The sequence below is a fragment of the Pararge aegeria genome, chromosome Z (assembly GCF_905163445.1).
Source record: "Pararge aegeria chromosome Z, ilParAegt1.1, whole genome shotgun sequence".
Classification (NCBI taxonomy): Eukaryota; Metazoa; Arthropoda; class Insecta; order Lepidoptera; family Nymphalidae; genus Pararge; species Pararge aegeria.
The window spans coordinates 2,487,290-2,506,766 of record NC_053208.1 but is presented as its reverse complement, the minus strand read 5'-3'; the positions used below and the strand labels follow the sequence as shown (position 1 = coordinate 2,506,766).

Here is a 19,477-nt window from a genome sequence, read left to right as displayed (position 1 = left end):
AACAAAAACCTACGCCCGTGTGGATTCATCATATAAAACAATAGATAATTAATAACACGCTTTTTACACCCATGATCGATCTGAGCACCGTAGATAACATCGCAAGAACATTCTTTTAAAACAGAGGCGTCGAACCGCTACATAATATCCGTCCACGGAAAAGTTACGATTCAAGTCGTGTTTGTTTGTTTGAATCTATAAAAGCGAAATCTGCAATCTACATTCTACAGCAGTGTCTGGTATGCATATTTTGTTGTTTTGTTGAGATCTATAGGAGTTTGCGTAACTCAAAATGTCCTTGAAACTATCCAAAAGAATGGTGTAATATTGCTTTAGCTAAGCTTAGTTCATTATTCATTGTTATTTGGTACACAAAACAGGTAATAACTAAACGTAGATCCTAAATAAAAGTAATAAAAAGTTTTGTTTTAAGCTACAACCCAAAGTATGTGTACACAACTTGGAATTAAATTAAACAAAAGATTAAAATAGTTGGAAAATCCAAAAGTGCACGCCTCAAACTCTCTCAGTAAAATTGAGATTATTTGTAATTAATAATTAAATTACATCTAATTATACCGTGGAAAGTATTAGGCTATTCTATTCCTCAAAAACTGAAGCCTAGAAAAAAACCAACTCGATAACTGAAATATTTCGCTCGTTATTGTGACCACAAAATACGGGATCCGCACATACAGACACACGGACGTCGAAGACAGAACTTTTTTAAACTATTTTTTAATTAGTTTACCCGCTAACATATTTAAGATACTGTTCGAGCTCGACCGCAACCTTATCAGGAGGGATGCCGAGTTAACCACGAATAGAAATTATTAAAAGGGAGGTGTTATAGCTACGAATGTCTATCTGTCTGTCCGTAATAGTCACTTCTGTTATATAATTCAAAATTCAAATTCTAAATTTCTTTATTCATGTAGACCTATCACAGGCACTTATGAAGCGTTCATACATATATGTTTACATAATTGTAAGGGGATGGTGATAACTTCGTTCGCCAACTTAAACCTAAAGCTACGAGGGTTCCAAACGCGCCCTGGTCTAAGAAGAGCCCACATCAATTTTAGCCGGGTAATTTTTCTTTTGTTATCACCATCTCACAGTAAATTTATATTAAGCTATGAAGCTAGAGCAATTCTTGCCGCTGTGCCAAGCTACCTCGAGTTAGTTGATGATGTTCAAAGGCAGACCGACAAATCTTGCAAGTCTTCCATTGGAAAGTCCATTATGGCAATAGGGGCAGCAATATTTTTGTGTTTATCTCATTTTTATGACTTAAGTAGGAAGCGCGAGGTGGCGAGCGACATAGACATTTAATTGAAGGAAGGGAGAGGGTAGACTCACTAGGGCTGTCACTAGTAGGTACTTATGTAAAACAATCTTCTCTTCTCGTATTCCAAAATCAAATTCATTTTCTTCATCATTATTATAACTGTCATAATCGTCGTCAGAAGGTTTCACTTATGTCATAATAAGAATTAAAACCCATGGTGCCACGTGACTTCCGCAGCTTAAACCTAAGACTTGGGTAGAAAACTATAGGGTAGATACTTTGGCTTAACGTGCTTGATTACTTAATAAGGCATACGGAGTTTCTGAAGTTGTGTCTTACAATTAATGATAAACTTAAATCAATGGCGTAACAAGTCCAGTCTACAATTTTACGCTCACGCCTTTAACGCCTGTATTTTATTTATTTACTTATAGCCTTAGTAAACTTACAGCTAGCCAAAACGTATACTAACAGTTACAGATGTATATTACAAAAAATATTAGTTATTTTTAATATTAGTTTTTATATTAAATCTTATTTAAAAAAATTAAATTTAATTATTATTATTTTAATTTGATAATATTTCTATTACGGTGTAACAAAAACCCAAACGGATTAAATGTATCTATTTAATTACTGCTATTATTTTCCTGCGCTATACTGTCAGCTATTTCGGATTCTGGATATTGATTACGAGCGTATAATATATTCTTTCCGAAACAAAAAAAACCTGTAATCGGTTCATTCGTTGGGGACAAACACACACACAGACACGTAAAACTTAAAAAACCCCGTCGTTTTTGCGTCGGGGGTTAAAATAAGGAGGTGGCAACCCTAGCTGGAAACCTCCCCCACCGGAGGAAAAATAAAAAATTGACGCCTCACCATCCCCGCGAGCGCGGATACTGTGAAAGTGGCACGCCGCGGATAAATGAAGGTTTTTTTGTTCGGAATACGCCTAAGCCGCGTCGTTCCACTTTTGCATTGTCGCCCATCATTCTATGGATGTTAGCTCATTCATAACGCTACCAAGTCATTAAAACGGATAAAAACGGAGCGTTGCGTTGTCTTATTTGCATATTATTATTATCTTTCAATGTTTTGTACGGAATAACTATTGTTCTAATTTATTTATTTATTAATAGCAATAACAACATGCATATTACACGTTTTTTAACATAGCACACACACAAAGACATGGACTGATATGCACGTCAATTACAAGTGCACATAGCATTGACAAAACGTCATGTAAGCGCTATGTCTAATTCATCAATACGTAAATTTTAAACGTCATTAGGCGGTCAGACTTATGAAAATTAAGCTTAATTTGCTATACTCCGCAAAGCAGGAGAATCTGTGTGGTGTAATTAATAATTTCTTCAATCCTTATACTCCACACCGAACATATCTTCGGCAATGTACCCTCTACGCACGCTCGCTCCGAAACCGGAGCATCCTCAGAAGATGTTGACTTTACAATGAATAATTGTTAATTCGCAAAGTAACGCCTGCTTCAATATTTAACGAACGGTCAGACTGTTGAGCAGTGATAGCATAGTGGGTAAGGCATCGGTTTCCGTGGCGGGGGACCGAGTTCGATCCGAACTCTGACTTCTCAGTTATGTGCGTTTTAATTTAAGCATATAACTGTCACTTGCTTGAACGGAAACTTTCATTCCTGGGAGTTCTCCATAACGTTTTCAAGGGCGTGCGAAGACCTCACCTTAAACCCTTCTCATTCTGATAGGAGACCCTTGTACTTTGGTGGGCTGATGATGAAATTGAAACTATGGGTCATAGTACAACTAAGGATTAGTTGTACTATGACTACTTGTTCTTCGGATTCCAAATGTCTGGTACACTTTGCTACAGATCAAAAAGTTTTTAATAATCGTGTCATTAGAGAAAATAATACAACTATTTTTAATAACGAAAAAACAACTAAATGCCTAAGTAAGTAACGCCTAATCAAAGATCCCAATGCATAAATTTACTTTTCACCAATCGATTTTCACTAGGCACTCATATAACCCAGCTTGTCTATGATTCTTGCCACAATGTGTGGTATTTTGTGTTTGCATTATCTTTACCGAATTTATATTTTTTCCTTCTGTCAGGTGCTAGTTTCCCTAGACTAGAGTTCCCTAAACATCACGCACTATCGAATTGGTTTCGTAACTTTTGGTGGTGCCTAATGTCGTTAGTTATTCTTCTAAGACTCTTGGTGAAATATTTTTTTTCTCTACCCATAACCTAAATTACTATTTCTCTACCCATAACCTAAATTATTATGCATGCGATTAAGGCGATTCCTAGGTTAAGTCAAAACGGACATTAGTCTACGGTTTTTTTTTTTATATAGTTTACCAACTTGTCATAGAATCTATCCTTCATTCTCTACAGTGAAACGTAGAGTGTGTATAAATTGTGTGTTGTGAGATGGTTATAACAAAAAAAAAACACCCTGCTAAGTTTGTTGTGGGCTTCTTCTTAGACCAGGACGCGTTTGGAACCCTCGTAGCTTTAGTTTTAAGTTTACGAATGTGGTTATCGCCATCATCTCACTACCGTGTGGTTCTTATGTACGCATCAAAAGTGCCACCTGTGGGCCTACTTGAATAAAGATATTTTTGACTTTGACTTTGACTTTGAAAAATGTCTGGAGAAGGCAAACTGCTAGTTAATAAATTGGCATGTTAATTAACTATAGCTACGATTACAGCGCTTAATACAAATCCAACGGTCTGTTTCAATTCCTGATATTATTCGCTCGTGAAGTGTAACGCAAACAGCCGCGTCCATATGCCGCCGATGCAGCATTGTTTGTAACTGAGTAGGGTGGAAAATAGGGATGAGTACTATGGGAAATTAATAAAACTGTCACTTAAATCGCACAAGTGACAGCCTGCGCCCCTACCCACCAGCGAACGCACGCTGAAATGCACCTTAAAATTGAGATTATAAAGCGCGGTATTCAATAGCAAAGCCTTCGAAATGAACTCCTGGCACTCTTTTGTTAAGTGTGTTGTTGACTTAATTCTCGCCCTCCATCGGACTACCGACGAGAATCTCGTAAATAAATATGAAGTGGAATAATATTCCTTTATTTCGTTGCCGTTTCAATTATCATTTGGGACTATTTTATTAATAGTAACGACGCTGTCAGTAACGTATGCATAGTTAGTAACAACGTTACTAAATTTGACAAAATTTGATTGTAAAACGATTTTTACTCATTTCCTCGCAAGGACTTGGGCAGTAGTTATCTAATGATTAGTGAGGCGGAAACTGCATAGTGCAACTACTACAGATTGCAATACTCGTTTTTTATTATTCCTGTACAAGTTAACCCTTGACTGCAATGTCTCCTGGTTAGTGATGATGCAGATGCCACAGCCAAAGCCTCCCACCAGACCAGACCAGAAAAAAATCAGAAATTATAAACACCAAATTGCCCCTGCCGGAAATCGAACCCGCGACCTTCTACTTAAATTCACAGCGTTTTCATATATCCCAAAGTATCAACAATTTCAATTGAATTGTTTGCTCGTGATCTTGTTATGATCGTATTTGTGTTTGATTCTGATACGAAAGGACAAACCTAACACAATTTTGTACCATTTTTGTTTATCTATCTATTCAATTTTGGCTGAAACCGTGATAGCTCAGTGAGTAGGAGCTAAGCTTCACTTTCGGAGCCCTCCGCACGCACTTGTAACTTTTCTAAGTTATGTGCGTTTTAAGTAATTAAAAATATCACTTGCTTCGACGGTGAAGGAAAACATCGTGAGGAAACCTGCATGCCTGAGAGTTCTACATAATGTTCTCAAAGGTATGTGGAGTCCACCCGCACAGGGCCAGCGTGGTGGACTACGGCTTAACCCCTTCCCATTGTGGGAGGAGACCCGTGCCCTGTAGTTGGCCGGTAACGGGTCGATATCACGAATTATCCAATGGATGTCCACTGTTGGACATAGGTCTTTTTAGAGTCCAACGGCTCCCAGTGACTCAGGTGATATCATCCGTCCACCTCGTTAGGTGTCTTTAAATGCTGCGATACCGGTGTGAGATCGCAATCCTAGCACCCACAATGCAGAACGAATTTTTGTCACTAATATGTAAACTATACCTACGTGAACGAAAAGAGGTTACCGAAGAGCCGCACGAAAATTTCTACAACGCGGAACCCCTGATGAAGATCACTAGCTTATATAATAACCAATCTGATGATGAGTACTAGTACACGACTAATATTGAAGCATAAGAAACCACTCCACTTTAGCAGTGTTTCTCCACGAGGCGGTTAGTTTCTTCACTGAAGCTGAAATACAAGGTGTCTAAGTTTAGCTTCAGAAGTTTGTACAAAATAATTATTTATGATTTCATGCACCATCCTATAAAATACGAAAACCGATTTTTTACACATAGTTATTAAATAAACATTATTATAACACTTCATTTAGCAATTGACAGTAATTATTTTACCTTTAAAGTTCCAAATGTTTGCCATAAAATGTGGAAAATGGGAAAAGTTTGTGAGCTAGCAACATTTCGCTGGTGTGAAGCGAGACGTGCGCGGGGCGTTTTCACTGTTTTTGGACGCAATGCACTGCATGCAATAATGTTGCATGCAGTGCATTGCGGAATGTGCAGAATGAGGGTTCTGTATCGTCTTAATTCTTTGTTTAAGGCATTAGTTACAATTAGTAGGCAATCATTATAGTAATCGCTATCTTACCTACCTATGTTTTTTTTTTAAATGATCTATTTGACAGATTGATTTAGTGCCTTCGAAACTGCATCATGGCGATTAACGATTCGATAATACCGACAGGAAACCATTGCCATTTGCATTCGCTTTTAAATCTGATTTTCAATTTATTGATACTGTTGAGTCCGTGACATGAAATATGACGCAGAAAACGTCACTAATTCTGCGCCCCAAACAATAAAGTATGACATTATTCTTGACAGTTCCGTGTACAGTTTACTGTCAAGAAACACGCAACTTAATAGGCCGAGTGTAATGCATTTGCTATGCACCATTATAATATACTACATATAATATTATAGGGCTTAGAAAAAGTGGGACAGTCGGGCTTTTTGTAACTAAATATTAATTATTTAGTGTTTCCCGCCTAACCGCATAAAAGCTCTCTGCTATAACATCATCTAGAAAAAATTTCTTGATTTGCTCTTTTTTTACGCCATAATCCTTATTTTTTACTTTTGGATATAGAAAGTCCCGTCGATTAATTAAAACTGCTATATACGGTAAAACATGGTACCAATGACTCTATGAAGGGAAACATTGAAACGTTTAGCGTTTCTTAAAATTCAAATTTAAAAATGTTTTATTCATGTAGACCTTATGACACTTATGATACAGGCACTTATGAAGCGTTCATAAATTTAACATGTTACACTAATGTTAGTGGTGGTGATAACTGCATTCGTTAATTTAAAACTAAAGCTAGGATCTAAGAATCTGTTTTCAAAATCAACATTTTGAAGATCAAAGTTCTTTTCAAGAGAGTTTTATCAAACTCTCTTGAAACTATCTATTTTGCACCTTAACATTTGTTGTAAATCGCAAACATATGATTTTAGTGGTATCATCGAAATAGGGACGCCTGGTTTACAATCCACATGGTTAACTTCTGCAGTAACATTGTTAAGCCAGCTCGTTCGCTTAACTATAATTAGGAAATTATTGATCGAACGGGAGTGGAGCGTTAATCTTAATCGAATAATGGTACGGGGTCCGCATCGTAATAAAGATAGGAGGTTGTATATCGGTGCGTGGTCTGCTCTCGTACCAAGCCGGTAGATAAGCTGCAGCTTAACGCTGTAGTGCAAGCGCCAGTGGCATTTTCTGCATACAGACGTAAACATTATTTCTTTCATCACACGTGATTTTAACTTAAAAGTTATTACTTCGTATTGATTCCCATAATACAAAATATACAGAACTCGTACTATTTCATATTACCGTAAGAATCCACTGCCAATTGTATGTGGGTATGTAAAAATAATCATTCTGATTGTATCCGGCTCGCCTAAGGCGCTTAAGATTGCGAGTGTCGGGATAAACATATCACACTTTATCTCCGACCTCTATTTGATTTGCTAAACACAGTAACCTTAAACAAATAATTACACAACATTTTTAATGTGATAAGTAGCGCTTATATATAACTATAACATTCTAGTTTAATCCTTAATTTTAGATATATAACTACCTACGATAACTCGACATAATGAATATAAATACATTAGCTTTTTTTGCTAACTTACCTTGTGGAAAAAAATACTATATTGCTTGCTCGTTAGCAACGTTGGTACTTATATTTTATTTCAAGCAGTATAATATTTAATTATATTACACGTTTCGTTCTGAAATATCAAACAAAACATAAACTATTAGATTTTATTATATTAATCCAATCATCATGAAAGGTCGGTTAATTTTTTCCTCGGTCGGTTATATTTCTTAACATTTTGTCTGAAGTGTGAACGTCACGGTAGTTGTTACGACCGTCTCATTGTCTAGGAGCGCAGCAGCCGATGGCTTATCTGGATTTCAATTATCATGCCGCTTTCATTGGCGGAGTGGGAGGGGGCCGGGGAGGTGGTGCGGAAGGGGCGGTCACGACCCAAGTTATCTGAAATCTCTTCCGAATCGGACTCCACCATTTACGCTTTGTAACTACCTTTTGAAACTCAGTTATGGTAGGTACTATGATTTTAAGTAGGGCTGGAATTTTCAGCAACTCCCTGCAATTGGGTAGCCACGAGCTGTTATTTCATATTTTATTTGTAGATCTTGAACTCTAAGTAGTTCTCTCGCAATAAAGAGACGCCGAACGTCTGTTTTCAACGATCATTTCACTTACTACGCTCGAGCTCTTATCAGCTTTATCATTTAGGGAGACACTTATAAAATTTTGTTGGTTATAACCAATATACACGTTCTACTTACAACCTAGACTAATACTAACTTAAAATACATTTTTAAACTCCATCACATTCTGATACCATTCGAAACATTAAATTTTACACATTTGTCAACAGATATGGAATGGATTTGAATGGCGCAAGAAGAAAAAATGCTACCAGAGAAACGACTAGTACACTCAAAGCATGGCTCAACGAGCACAAGAAGAACCCTTACCCCACTAAAGGGGAGAAGATAATGCTGGCCATCATCACCAAGATGACGCTGACGCAGGTGTCCACTTGGTTTGCGAACGCGCGTCGGCGCCTTAAGAAGGAGAACAAGATGACTTGGGAGCCGAGGAACAGGGTCGATGATGATGATAACAATAATGATGATGATGATCATAAAAGCAATGACGGAAAGGATGTTTTGGGTAAGTAGCATATCTAATTTGTAGGGTGTGTTTGATTGAAAGAGATCCAATTGAAGCAATAAAAATGTTCAAGTTAAAACTACGGGCGAAATACATTTCATGACCTCATACTTCCTCCATTCAAGCCACTACTGGTTTGACAAATTTCGCACGAGCGAGTTATGGTTGATTTCATAAAATTGAGCAAACTCACCTAAAATGCAATTCTGCGAATTTAATTAAAATCCACTCTTGCAATACTTGAACTGATGATTTTTTTTGTTATTTTGTCGATTATAAACTGACAGTGTCTAACTTTAATCTAAATATAATTCGGCCATTACCTAATTCACAAAATATCTTGTCTAATAGATGGCAAAGACTCCGGGACCGGTTCGAGCGAGGACGGCGAGCGACCGCAGCAGAGGTTAGATCTACTGGGGCAGCGAACAGAATCAGAATGGTCGGAGTCGCGAGCGGATAGTGGCCCAGAATCACCAGAGCCACCGTACGAGCGGCCCATTCACCCTGCGTATCAGCATCTGCCTTCACGCGCTCCACCCGGTAGCACTCCTGCTTCCGCGAAGCCCAGAATATGGTCCTTAGCTGATATGGCCAGCAAGGATGGCGAGGCTCCAGCTCCGCCCGTGGCTGCTTCCGCGTTCTACCAATCAGCAGCGGCGGCTGCAGCGGCTGCCCGACTTGCACATCCCTACGGCCGACCAGACTTGTATCGGGGCTTGTATCCGCCAACACATCCGGCAGACGTCGCGCTGCTGGAGTACTCCCGCTCTCTAGCTCTTGCGGCCCCCGCACCCGCACCTCCCGCACTGTCCCCGTCCTCCTCGTCTACCTCGTCCCTTGCAGAGCCGCCGCCCCCGTCTCGCGCCTGACCTGCCCTCCGCCCGCCCCTGGCGCATCGACAATAATCACGATCTCGGCTGAACGCCGTAACCGCTTCGGCTGTTACCATCCGATGCTTGGTTGGCGCCTATTACCTTGAGATCTCTAGGATATTTAGTAATATGTTACTTCACGTATACATCTTTAACAAGAGCTGTTTAATATGACGCAACAAATTGCAGTGACGAGTCCCTAGATGAGTTAAATCAATAGATTCCTGCTTCTGTACTTTTTCAGATATACTCTCACTAGACGGATGAAGTAACCCTTGAGGGTCTATGACATAAAAATCGTAATCGGATCACACTCCTAACTGCAATTTATAACGTCAATATCTTAAACAGATTTTGCATAGATGTCGATATTGTCGTTATGGAATTAATGAAAAGTCTATCCCTATTTAGTGCATCTACGTCGGAAACACCGAAAATCATTTCTATTGATCTCATTGATATAGACGCCTACCTAGTTCGTATATTTTGGTAGCTGGCTTCGACGGTTTTTCGTCTGTAAATATTGACCTATAAATATATGATATACATACGTATATTCGTGATAAATAAATAATTTATGCACCGGTAGAGAAGCTTAGATTTGTGATAGAGCGCCTTCGCCGAGGTTCACGCCTCACACGTCGACCGCAGCGTCGACCGATCGACAATACTAGGTGCTAAATCCGAGTTGGACCGAGCTGCTCGCTCTAGATGTAACGACGCCCCTAGCACCAAACTTGTGATTACTTAGATTGTTTCAACCATAATACTTACTGCATAACAACACTCTCCAAGCCCGACCCTATCTTACATAGGGGTCCAACACGTAGCGACTTCGTGACTTAATCCTTGACATGAATTCAATACTGAATATTATTCTTCAATACGTAACATTCGATGATAATACCCGGTGGGTGCAGGACTCTCGCAAGGAATTATTGTTTTTACTAGATACCAGATTGTATGATATAAAGCGAGATTCGCCAACGCGACTCGTTTTGACTTTACAAAGGTTGGTACTAGGGGTCAACCACTGTTAAACGAAGTGATTTAATTTATATAGTAGGTATTTATACGTGTTATGTTCCCTATAGATAATCGATTAACGACACTGTTAAAGCGTGCTTATAGATTAACGACAACGTCAGCGACGTAGTGGAATGATGGTTAGGGCGTATGTCTGTGGGCGTGTCGTTCGTCTGCAAGCAATCTTTAATTATTATTAGTTATTTTAACTGTAGAGTGTAAATTGTTTTCTTTTACGTCAAAAAATTCTCTTTTATAGTTACTTTGAATTTTGTTGACGCTTACGGCTCGCGTTGCGTATTTCATAGCTTCCACGAGTTGATATGAATAATCTAAGCAGACAGCGAGTAAGCAAAACTCAGAGTAGCGTTATTTATATTTAGTGCCTATTTACGTCCAACTTTATCTCTATTGGTTGATAGTTTCGTATACGTGTAATGATTCGAATTGTAATATTTATTGGTACGAGGTCAGTAATTATAACGTGTTTTGTTTATTGTACTATTTTATAAGGACACATTGATGACACCAGAGCCTTGAGTATCAGTTTTTGAGTAAGCCTAATCAATTGAGTAGGTAGTACGAGGAATTCCTTCTGATCCCTGAGATAACTATGCTAAGAGCCTCTTCAACCAGGTTATAGGCAAGAGTACTTACTCCATATTAATTTAAAGACCTGCCCATTGGCTCGAGACCTAGAACTAAAATTTCAAATCGCCCCTACGCTATCGGTGATTGGATCGCTGCTATTCGTAAACTCTTTTAATTCCAGCAAACTAAAGCTGTAGTGAATGAGTTTATAATCAAAAAGTTAGACTCTCGCCAAGTTTTAGAAATATCTGGATGGATTAATTTCTAGTCACAAGACAATTACCGTCATTAAACTAAAAAAAGAAATGAGAAATTTCTTAAAAGAAAACTGCGTTTTACTTTTTTCAAATATTTCAGTTTTAACTTCTGCATCTCTGGAAACTCTTAAAACTTTAAAAATTGAATAAACCTTGTTTGTATAGTTCGATCCTAACTTCTGTTAAAGTAAAACCACAATAAACATTAATTGTAGTCGTGATTTTATTGAGATACTTAGGAGCTTTTACAAAAGAGCTTAAAATACCATACTAATTTATAACGCTCAGAAAGTGAATTATAAAACTCAAAACTCCTATCCCGGACTCTAACTTGACTTGGTATGGACGTTTCCTGTAGATAATCAATAGGTCATCTTTATAAATAGATCTATAGATAAAGTGGTATTATTTTTTAAGCAATTTGAATTTAACATTTACCTAATTAGGATATTTTGACCTTCAACAAACTTTATAAAATATTGTCTTTGACATAGAAAATGTAGATACGCGCGAATTATTATTGTGAAGTCAGTTTACGTCATTGTTATCATAAATTGGAGTTACGATTTCAATGTCAAAGGGAATTTAAGTAAAATAAAGTAAAAAAAAGTAATATAAAGTCTCATTTTCTCATATCAATTTTAAATATAAAATCAACGAATAATATTTATACGTTGTCCAATTAAGGCTAGCACACACTTATGCGTCGCAACGCATTGTTTTACATTATATAACATACCACGCGATGAATGTAGAATGTCTAAATGTATTATTTTATTATACTCGTAGTTCGTGATAAAGTATGCAAAGCTGTTTGACAGTCTGGGCATTGAATCCCTATGTCATAGAGTCTATGGTACTAAGTCTAGTCTATTAAAGCGATTAGATTAAAAAAGGTTTAAGTGACATAAATATGTTTTAAAGAAGGATTCTTAGGACATTATTACGTTATGTCAGTTAAATATTCTTTGTCCTAACTCTTTCAATGCACTCAATACTCAAATTAAAAATGCTAAATGTTAGTTCGAATTTGACAGTTTAGTATTAAGAAGTTTCAAACTTGGTGTCATGGGATATATATGACGCGTCATTACGATTATAACATCATATTATATCTAGTTTTGGAACTTTACTGTACCAACTTAATTGTGTGCTAGGCTTAGCTAATTATACATAGAAAAAAAATGGCCTTGTATATTTGTAACAAATTAATGTATAGTTATATAATTACTATCCTTTATTAGTTCCCAACATTGTAAAATAATTTTTTGTCATGTAGAGACTGAAAGTCCAAAATTGAGTCTATAGTTTTGTACATACATATGTCACTGTTGTAATTATACATAATAATATACTGATAACATAATTATTTAAGGAAGGTAAACGCAATAATTTTTCTGTATTAGGAAATCTAATAATGTATATAAAAAAGACGGTGGAAGACGTGGTTCTCAATATAAGATAATTACTAACACATGCTTGTTAGAGCCTCTACACACCACGACATTTGCAAGGCCTGATACGAAAACAAACCTAGGACGCAGTTATTACGTCATGTCACACCATTCAGACTGGAGCCACATGATCATAAAAACTTATCATCATTAACTGCAATTGGTTACGTCAAATACAAAAAAGAAATGTTAATGAATAACAATACTTATTACGCAACATGCTTTTGAAACGTAAAACTTACTTACATCACTTTGCAGGTAAATCTTTATAGGATAACTCGGCATATCCACATTTTTATAATCAACATGTGACAATTATTAAATTAGGCACATAAATCATTCCATGATTACTCACATGGAGAATCCGGCATCTGTTTACAGTTACTATCAGCATTATAAACGGTGTGTATAGTAGTATAAAAGTCGTGTGTATAGTATGAGAAAGGTTGTGGTGTGGAAAGGCCCTTTATTCACAACATACATATTATAACCACAGATAAAAGTCAAAAGATATTGTTTTCTTCAGTTTTCACTATCTTTTTTCTTTTGTCTGCGGTATTCCGGTGTTTAACGCCAGGACACAATAGCAGTTCGAAAACAATATAAAAACGCGATAGAGTACACGTAATCTAAAACGTACGAAAACGGCGTTTCATATATTATTTTACCAAACCATACATAATATAGTTGTGTGTTAGAAAATAATGTTGGATAATCAACAAGATTAAGTTTTCTTTCGATGTTAAATTTAATATAGAAACCATGGCCCCTGTTTGCTTATGATATTAAAACGTAGCACGCGTGAGAGGAATCCTCAAAGCGACTCGGAAATGTCCTTTTGCGCCACTAACGTCCGTTTTCTACATTTAATCTATCTCTAATCTGTTATGTTGCTTAGCAAAGTTGCTAATTGTTTAAAATGGTGTGGATATTTTTTTGAATATAACAAAGTTGCTAAGTACCTAATCAATCTATAGATTACGGATAGATTAAATGAAGGCAAGGAAGGCTAACACGCTAATGCCCATTCGGGCATTAGTGTGTTTGGTGCGTGCGTACTGACGTTCTCAATGTCATAGGAAATATGGGTTTTTGATACGATACTTCGCAATTTACGTTATTTAGGTACATAAACTTTCTTGTTTGTATTATATAATAATTATGTATGTATTTTTGTTAGCTTCAACGTCTTAAACCGTTCTCCAGAAAGGTGTGTGAATAGATGCAATAAAATTTAATACAGAAATAATATTTGTTTTAATTAGTATAATATATCCGTGTTAGAGCAGCATGGCGTGGTTGCCATGCTTTACTCCCTTTTTCTAACAGCAATTAGCCCAAGTCCTACCGTTTTTATATTAATAGTTTGCTGACAAAGCAGATGGCCTGATGGTTAGTGGAAAAGTAACCTATAACCAAAGCAGAACACGACCTACAACTACCATGTGTCCATTAACCTGAGGCTTGGGTGTTGAGCCTCATATGCCCGTAACTACACAGCTATCAAATCCATTATATATTATGAAAATTAAGCTTAATTTGCTATACTCCGCGAATAGCAGGAGAATCTGTGTGGTGTAAATTATAATTTCTTCAATCCTTATACTCCACACCAAACAGATCTTCGGCAATGTACTACGCACGTTTCGCTCCGAAACCGGAGCATGCTCAGGAGATGTTGACTTTACAATGAATAATTGTTGTTGTTGACTTAACAATTATTCATTGTAAAGTCAACATCCCACACAGATTCTCCTGCTTTTCGCGGAGTATAGCAAATTAAGCTTAATTTTGATAAGTGTAACAATGATACTTTGCGCTAGAAATAATCATGGCGGTAGTTCTTTCTCAGACAGCTCTGTCACAAGAAGCTCTACCACTTATTAAAAAGTGAATAGCCTGTCATCGTCATTGTCACGTCAACCCATTACCGACCAACTACAGAGCACGGTCCTCCCACAATGGGAAAAGGTTAATGCCGTAGTTGACCACGCTGGCCTAGTTCATTGGTGGACTCCACACATCTTTGAGAATGAAAGTATGAATAGGTGATAACAGTTATAGCGCTATTATAGCTGTACAAAGATATTATTATATAGGCTGTCCGGAATGGTTTGTTGTATGCTTCATTATGTAGGATTTGCTCACGAAGTATCTACAAGCTGAACAAGATATTACTAGTAGGTACATTTGACACTTCCATCGTATAAAAATACATTAGTTTGACGCAAGACGTAACGATAACGCTGATCTTTAATACAGTTTGTTATTGATTTTAATAATATTTTACTACTTCTGTGGATGATTTGTACAATTCGACGTCCTGTAGACGCAACTTATGACTGCAGTTTAAGACGTTCAACGTAACAGTTTTTTGTATACCTAATGCGGTATCAACGATGCGGTACCTCAACGGCGCACATAGCTCGGAGAACCGATAGACGTTGGGTTAGGGTCAGTGGCGTGCATAGAGGGTATGCACAGGGTATGCAAATGATATAAATTGAAGAAAATCTCCAGTACGAGTTATAATTACTTAAGGGTAGGCATTTTATAACTCCTACAATGCCTATCCTTAACTCTTATAATATAATCCTTAAGTTTTACCCTCTATGCACGCCATTGGTTGGGGTGTTGGATTGGCAAACCCGCAGCGGTAATCCCAGCGTTGGTCGATCCCCAAGCAAGTGACCAACGACATCGACGCTGGAAACAAGCGGCCCAGAATCGTGGGGTTTCCAACGCCCTACAAAAGAGCTATGTCCAACAGTAGACGTCAATCGGTAAAGAAATAATGAATGCGGTATTAAATGTATAAAATCCAAATATATTCTTGTGTGTTATAATTTAAATGTGTTAGCAACAAGTTCTTCTGATCTCTTAAAACTAACGTTATTCTTTTGATGACGTCATTCACAGTTATTTTCCCTATGACAAACAAAAATAATATTTATTTAATTGCCAAATTGTGGGTACATAACAAGTAAACTTTTAGTTAAGCAGTCCCTTCACAATCGACAGTAACACACGGTGTGCAAATGTTTTAATAATTAAAAATAAAATTAAAATTACATTACAATTTAAAGAATAAAAATATATAATGGTCAAGTATTCAATTTTACTTTATTTTATAGAGTGTTGCAATCAATTAATTTAATAAGTTTAATTGGGCTTAGCACGTTGTAGGAAAATAAAAATAAATAAATAATTAAAAAAACATGCTCACCTACAGTCGCTAGAGGTAAAACTGTGAACGGACTGTAGTTTCTACTTCTACAGTTTCATATGTTCCATGAAATAACGGATGACCTATCTTTTATCCGAACCTGTGGCCCTCTTGCTTAATAGGTGAATGTGTGAACCACTCAATCATCGAGGAGTTCGAGGAAGTGCTGAAAATAAATTATCTCACTTGGCAAACGAAACGAGCGTCTCTAATTTAGTACCTACTCGAGAAGTAGGATCAAAACAGGATGAGAACTTATATTTTATAGTCTAAGAGCTGAACGCAACAGTACTTCACCACTCCTGCCATTGAAGTCTTAATTGAGTCTGAAAATGATTTTGTGATTTTAATTATTATGAAACTTGTGTATAACATTGCATTTGAAATTATTCACACACAAATTTAGGTTAAGAGTGTGTTAAGGTCAGAATTTAACAAGTAAAATTAATTATATACTACGAAGGTACCCTGTATTATATGTTTTAGAATATGTATTTAACGACATTTTAAACATTATATCTGTCTAAGATAAAACGAACCTGCTCTGAGTGAAGGCAAAAAAGTGTAACATCAATGCTAACAAACATAGATAGTTAAACCAATTCAAAAATGTTTTATTCATATAGACCGTATATATATATCACAGGACCTTATGAAGCGTTCATACATTTAACATGTAACACTATTAATTGTTAGTGATGGTGATAACTGCATTCGTTGACTTGAAGCTAAAGCTAGGAGGGTGCAAAACGCGCCATGGTCTAAGAGCCCACAACAAACTTAGCCTGGTTTTTTTGTTATCACCATCTCACAGTCCAGTTAATTTTGAGTTATGAAGTTAAAGTACATATAATCTTTCCGCAGTCGGGTAAAGAGAGCAAGAATTTCGCTCTAAACACCTCTTTAAGTTCAACTCCATTGTGAAAATTTCACAAGTCACTAAAACACTAAAGGTAGATCCCTATATATTTTTTTGGAACTGTGTTAAGCGAGTTAACCACTAGCTCTTACACTACGAGGTATTTGCCTAAGCATTAATGACAACTACAACGGATCCGTCTCAGTTTACCTTGCGCGTGCGCGTAAATCAATCGCCAATTACACTCTGCCGCGTAAATTTCTCGTGCCCAATTACAGATCAAAGAGGTATGGAATAGTAAAAGAGGTGTCTGCCCCAAAATGGGACTGGTATTAACATAAATTGAATTAACAAAAACGTCTTGTCAATTGCATAAGTCAGGTCAAGAATATCTTTATTCAAGTAGGCCCATAGGTGGCACTTTTGATGCGTACATTATACTGAGAATTACACTGTAGTGAGATGGCGATAACCATATTCGTTAAAACTAAAGTTACGAGGGTTCCAAACGCGTCCTGGTCTAAGAAAAAGCCCACAACAAACTTCACCATCTCACATTGTCATTTAAAATTATTAGAAGAGGGTTGCTCTGGTTAGAGGATCATTCACACCCAAGCTTTTTTATCGATTTTTACTATAATAGGACTTTTCTATAAGCTTACGTTTAATACAAACTTAGAACTTTTTAAGTGACATCTCCAAGATGTGAATGGGTATTTTATTGTAGAATTGTATGCAATTTCTTTAAATCAAATTATGAATTTTATGTAACCTAGTATATTGCATTGTAAGTTTATTCTTACTTCTAATGTTTAAATTATTGAAGTCTCCTTTTTTCTTAAATTTAATTAATGTTTTTATGAACATAAATTAAATTTTCAACTATTTATGGACTAACACAGTCATTATTTTAAAATCTTGAAAAACTTTAATTCATCTATTAATTGCATTGAAATCGCAATGAAATCTATGCACGGTTTGTTAAAATAGACGTCATACACTTACCACTATAACGATAAATTCTTATCCCTTATTTATGGAAAAGCTTTTATTCACGTATTTTATCAAGCAGTCAAATAGGTATCAATTTCTAATATACCTTAATTAGAAATTGATACTTATACAGTAACTAAAATATAGTTCGTACCTAACTTGTCTATGTTATCTGTGATCTAGGTCATTTAAGTAGGTTAGACCAGAAAATATCATAAGCCTTCATAATATATTTCTTGTTGGCCTACTTCATAGACTATTTTGGAATGACAAGTCTATCCATATTTTATCTACCACAGGCGGGGAAAGCAGATTCTACCGACCAGAAAATAATTATTTACGTAAACTGTAAATATTATAATAATTCTTCATTTTATACTGCTTTAAAAAATTACGAAGTCTCAAGTCATTAGAGTTTTTAACGAGTTTAAGTTTTAATTCGATTTAGAAATTTCTATATAAAGTGATCCTATACAAATTTTATTAAATTCGGTTTTAAACAAATGGCTAAATTAAATAAGCTGTAAGTGTCCGTGTGTTAAAACTTATGCGTTAATAGCTCAAAACTACTCCTCAGAAAGACGGATTCACATTTACAATATCAGCGACGGCAATACCTATATTCAGTAAAGCATTTGAACACGAATATCATTTGTTACTTAGATAGATTATTCCTGCTTTAATATAATAATAATAATAAATGCTTTAATTCAGGCCACATGGCCAAATAGCTATGTGACAAAAATTAAAACGAAAAATAGTGTGAAGCTAAGCAAATGTATACAGACCCATATACATGATAAGTACTGTTGCGTAATTTCCCTCCCAATTTTTTCATAGGAAGTTTTCTTAGTAACAAAAGAGAAGAAGAGAGAGCTGAAACTGGGTATTAATTACCTATAGTGGCATACAAGGTTTTATTTTCGACCAGTAGGGCTAGCATGCGCGCCACGAAAACTCTACCCTATATCTAGTCGTCTATCTCTGTAGAAGAAAAACGAGAACCGGGTAGAGATAACCATGGCGCGGATGCTAGCCCTACAGCAAAATAAATTATAATTATTTTGAGAAAGTAGGTGCAGATTTTGGTGAATTTGAATAGGTACTTTGTATAGAACAATTTCCAATTAATTTTGACTCTCTTGTTCCTAATCTATAAACGCAAATAAAGATTGGGAAAGTAATCCCAAATTGGCCATGCAAATATTGTCAGATCATCTTCAGACAATGGTTATTGCGCATACGTATTAAGTGGATTATAAAGATTAATATAATTATACCTATTAACACTTGCTTTTTCATAGTTTACGAAGATTATCACTTCTACACTGGTACTCGTACATGTCAAAATGGCCTCTATTTACGTTAACCTTCCTGTTATACCTAATAGAAAAATGTTTTAACGTTGGTCTCTCAGACTCAAAGTACGATGAAAATGCACAAATTTTCCCTACTTATATTATAATTGGGTCTAACAAATACATATAAATCACGCGCATGCCTTTGATGTGCCGTGTCCGGCGTGACGT

General features: G+C 36.4%; 1 protein-coding gene across 1 annotated transcript in view; it reads left to right on the top strand.

Annotated features, from left to right (window-relative positions):
• Positions 1-9,730, top strand: part of LOC120636198 (homeobox protein caupolican) — a 140,196-nt gene extending 130,466 nt beyond the window's left edge. Inside the window, exons 4-5 of the mRNA XM_039907554.1 lie at positions 8,369-8,667; positions 9,019-9,730. Coding sequence (XP_039763488.1) covers positions 8,369-8,667; positions 9,019-9,539 — 820 coding nt within the window. The 3' untranslated portion in view covers positions 9,540-9,730. The remainder of the gene's footprint in view (positions 1-8,368; positions 8,668-9,018) is intronic.
• The last annotated feature ends 9,747 nt before the right edge of the window (positions 9,731-19,477 follow it).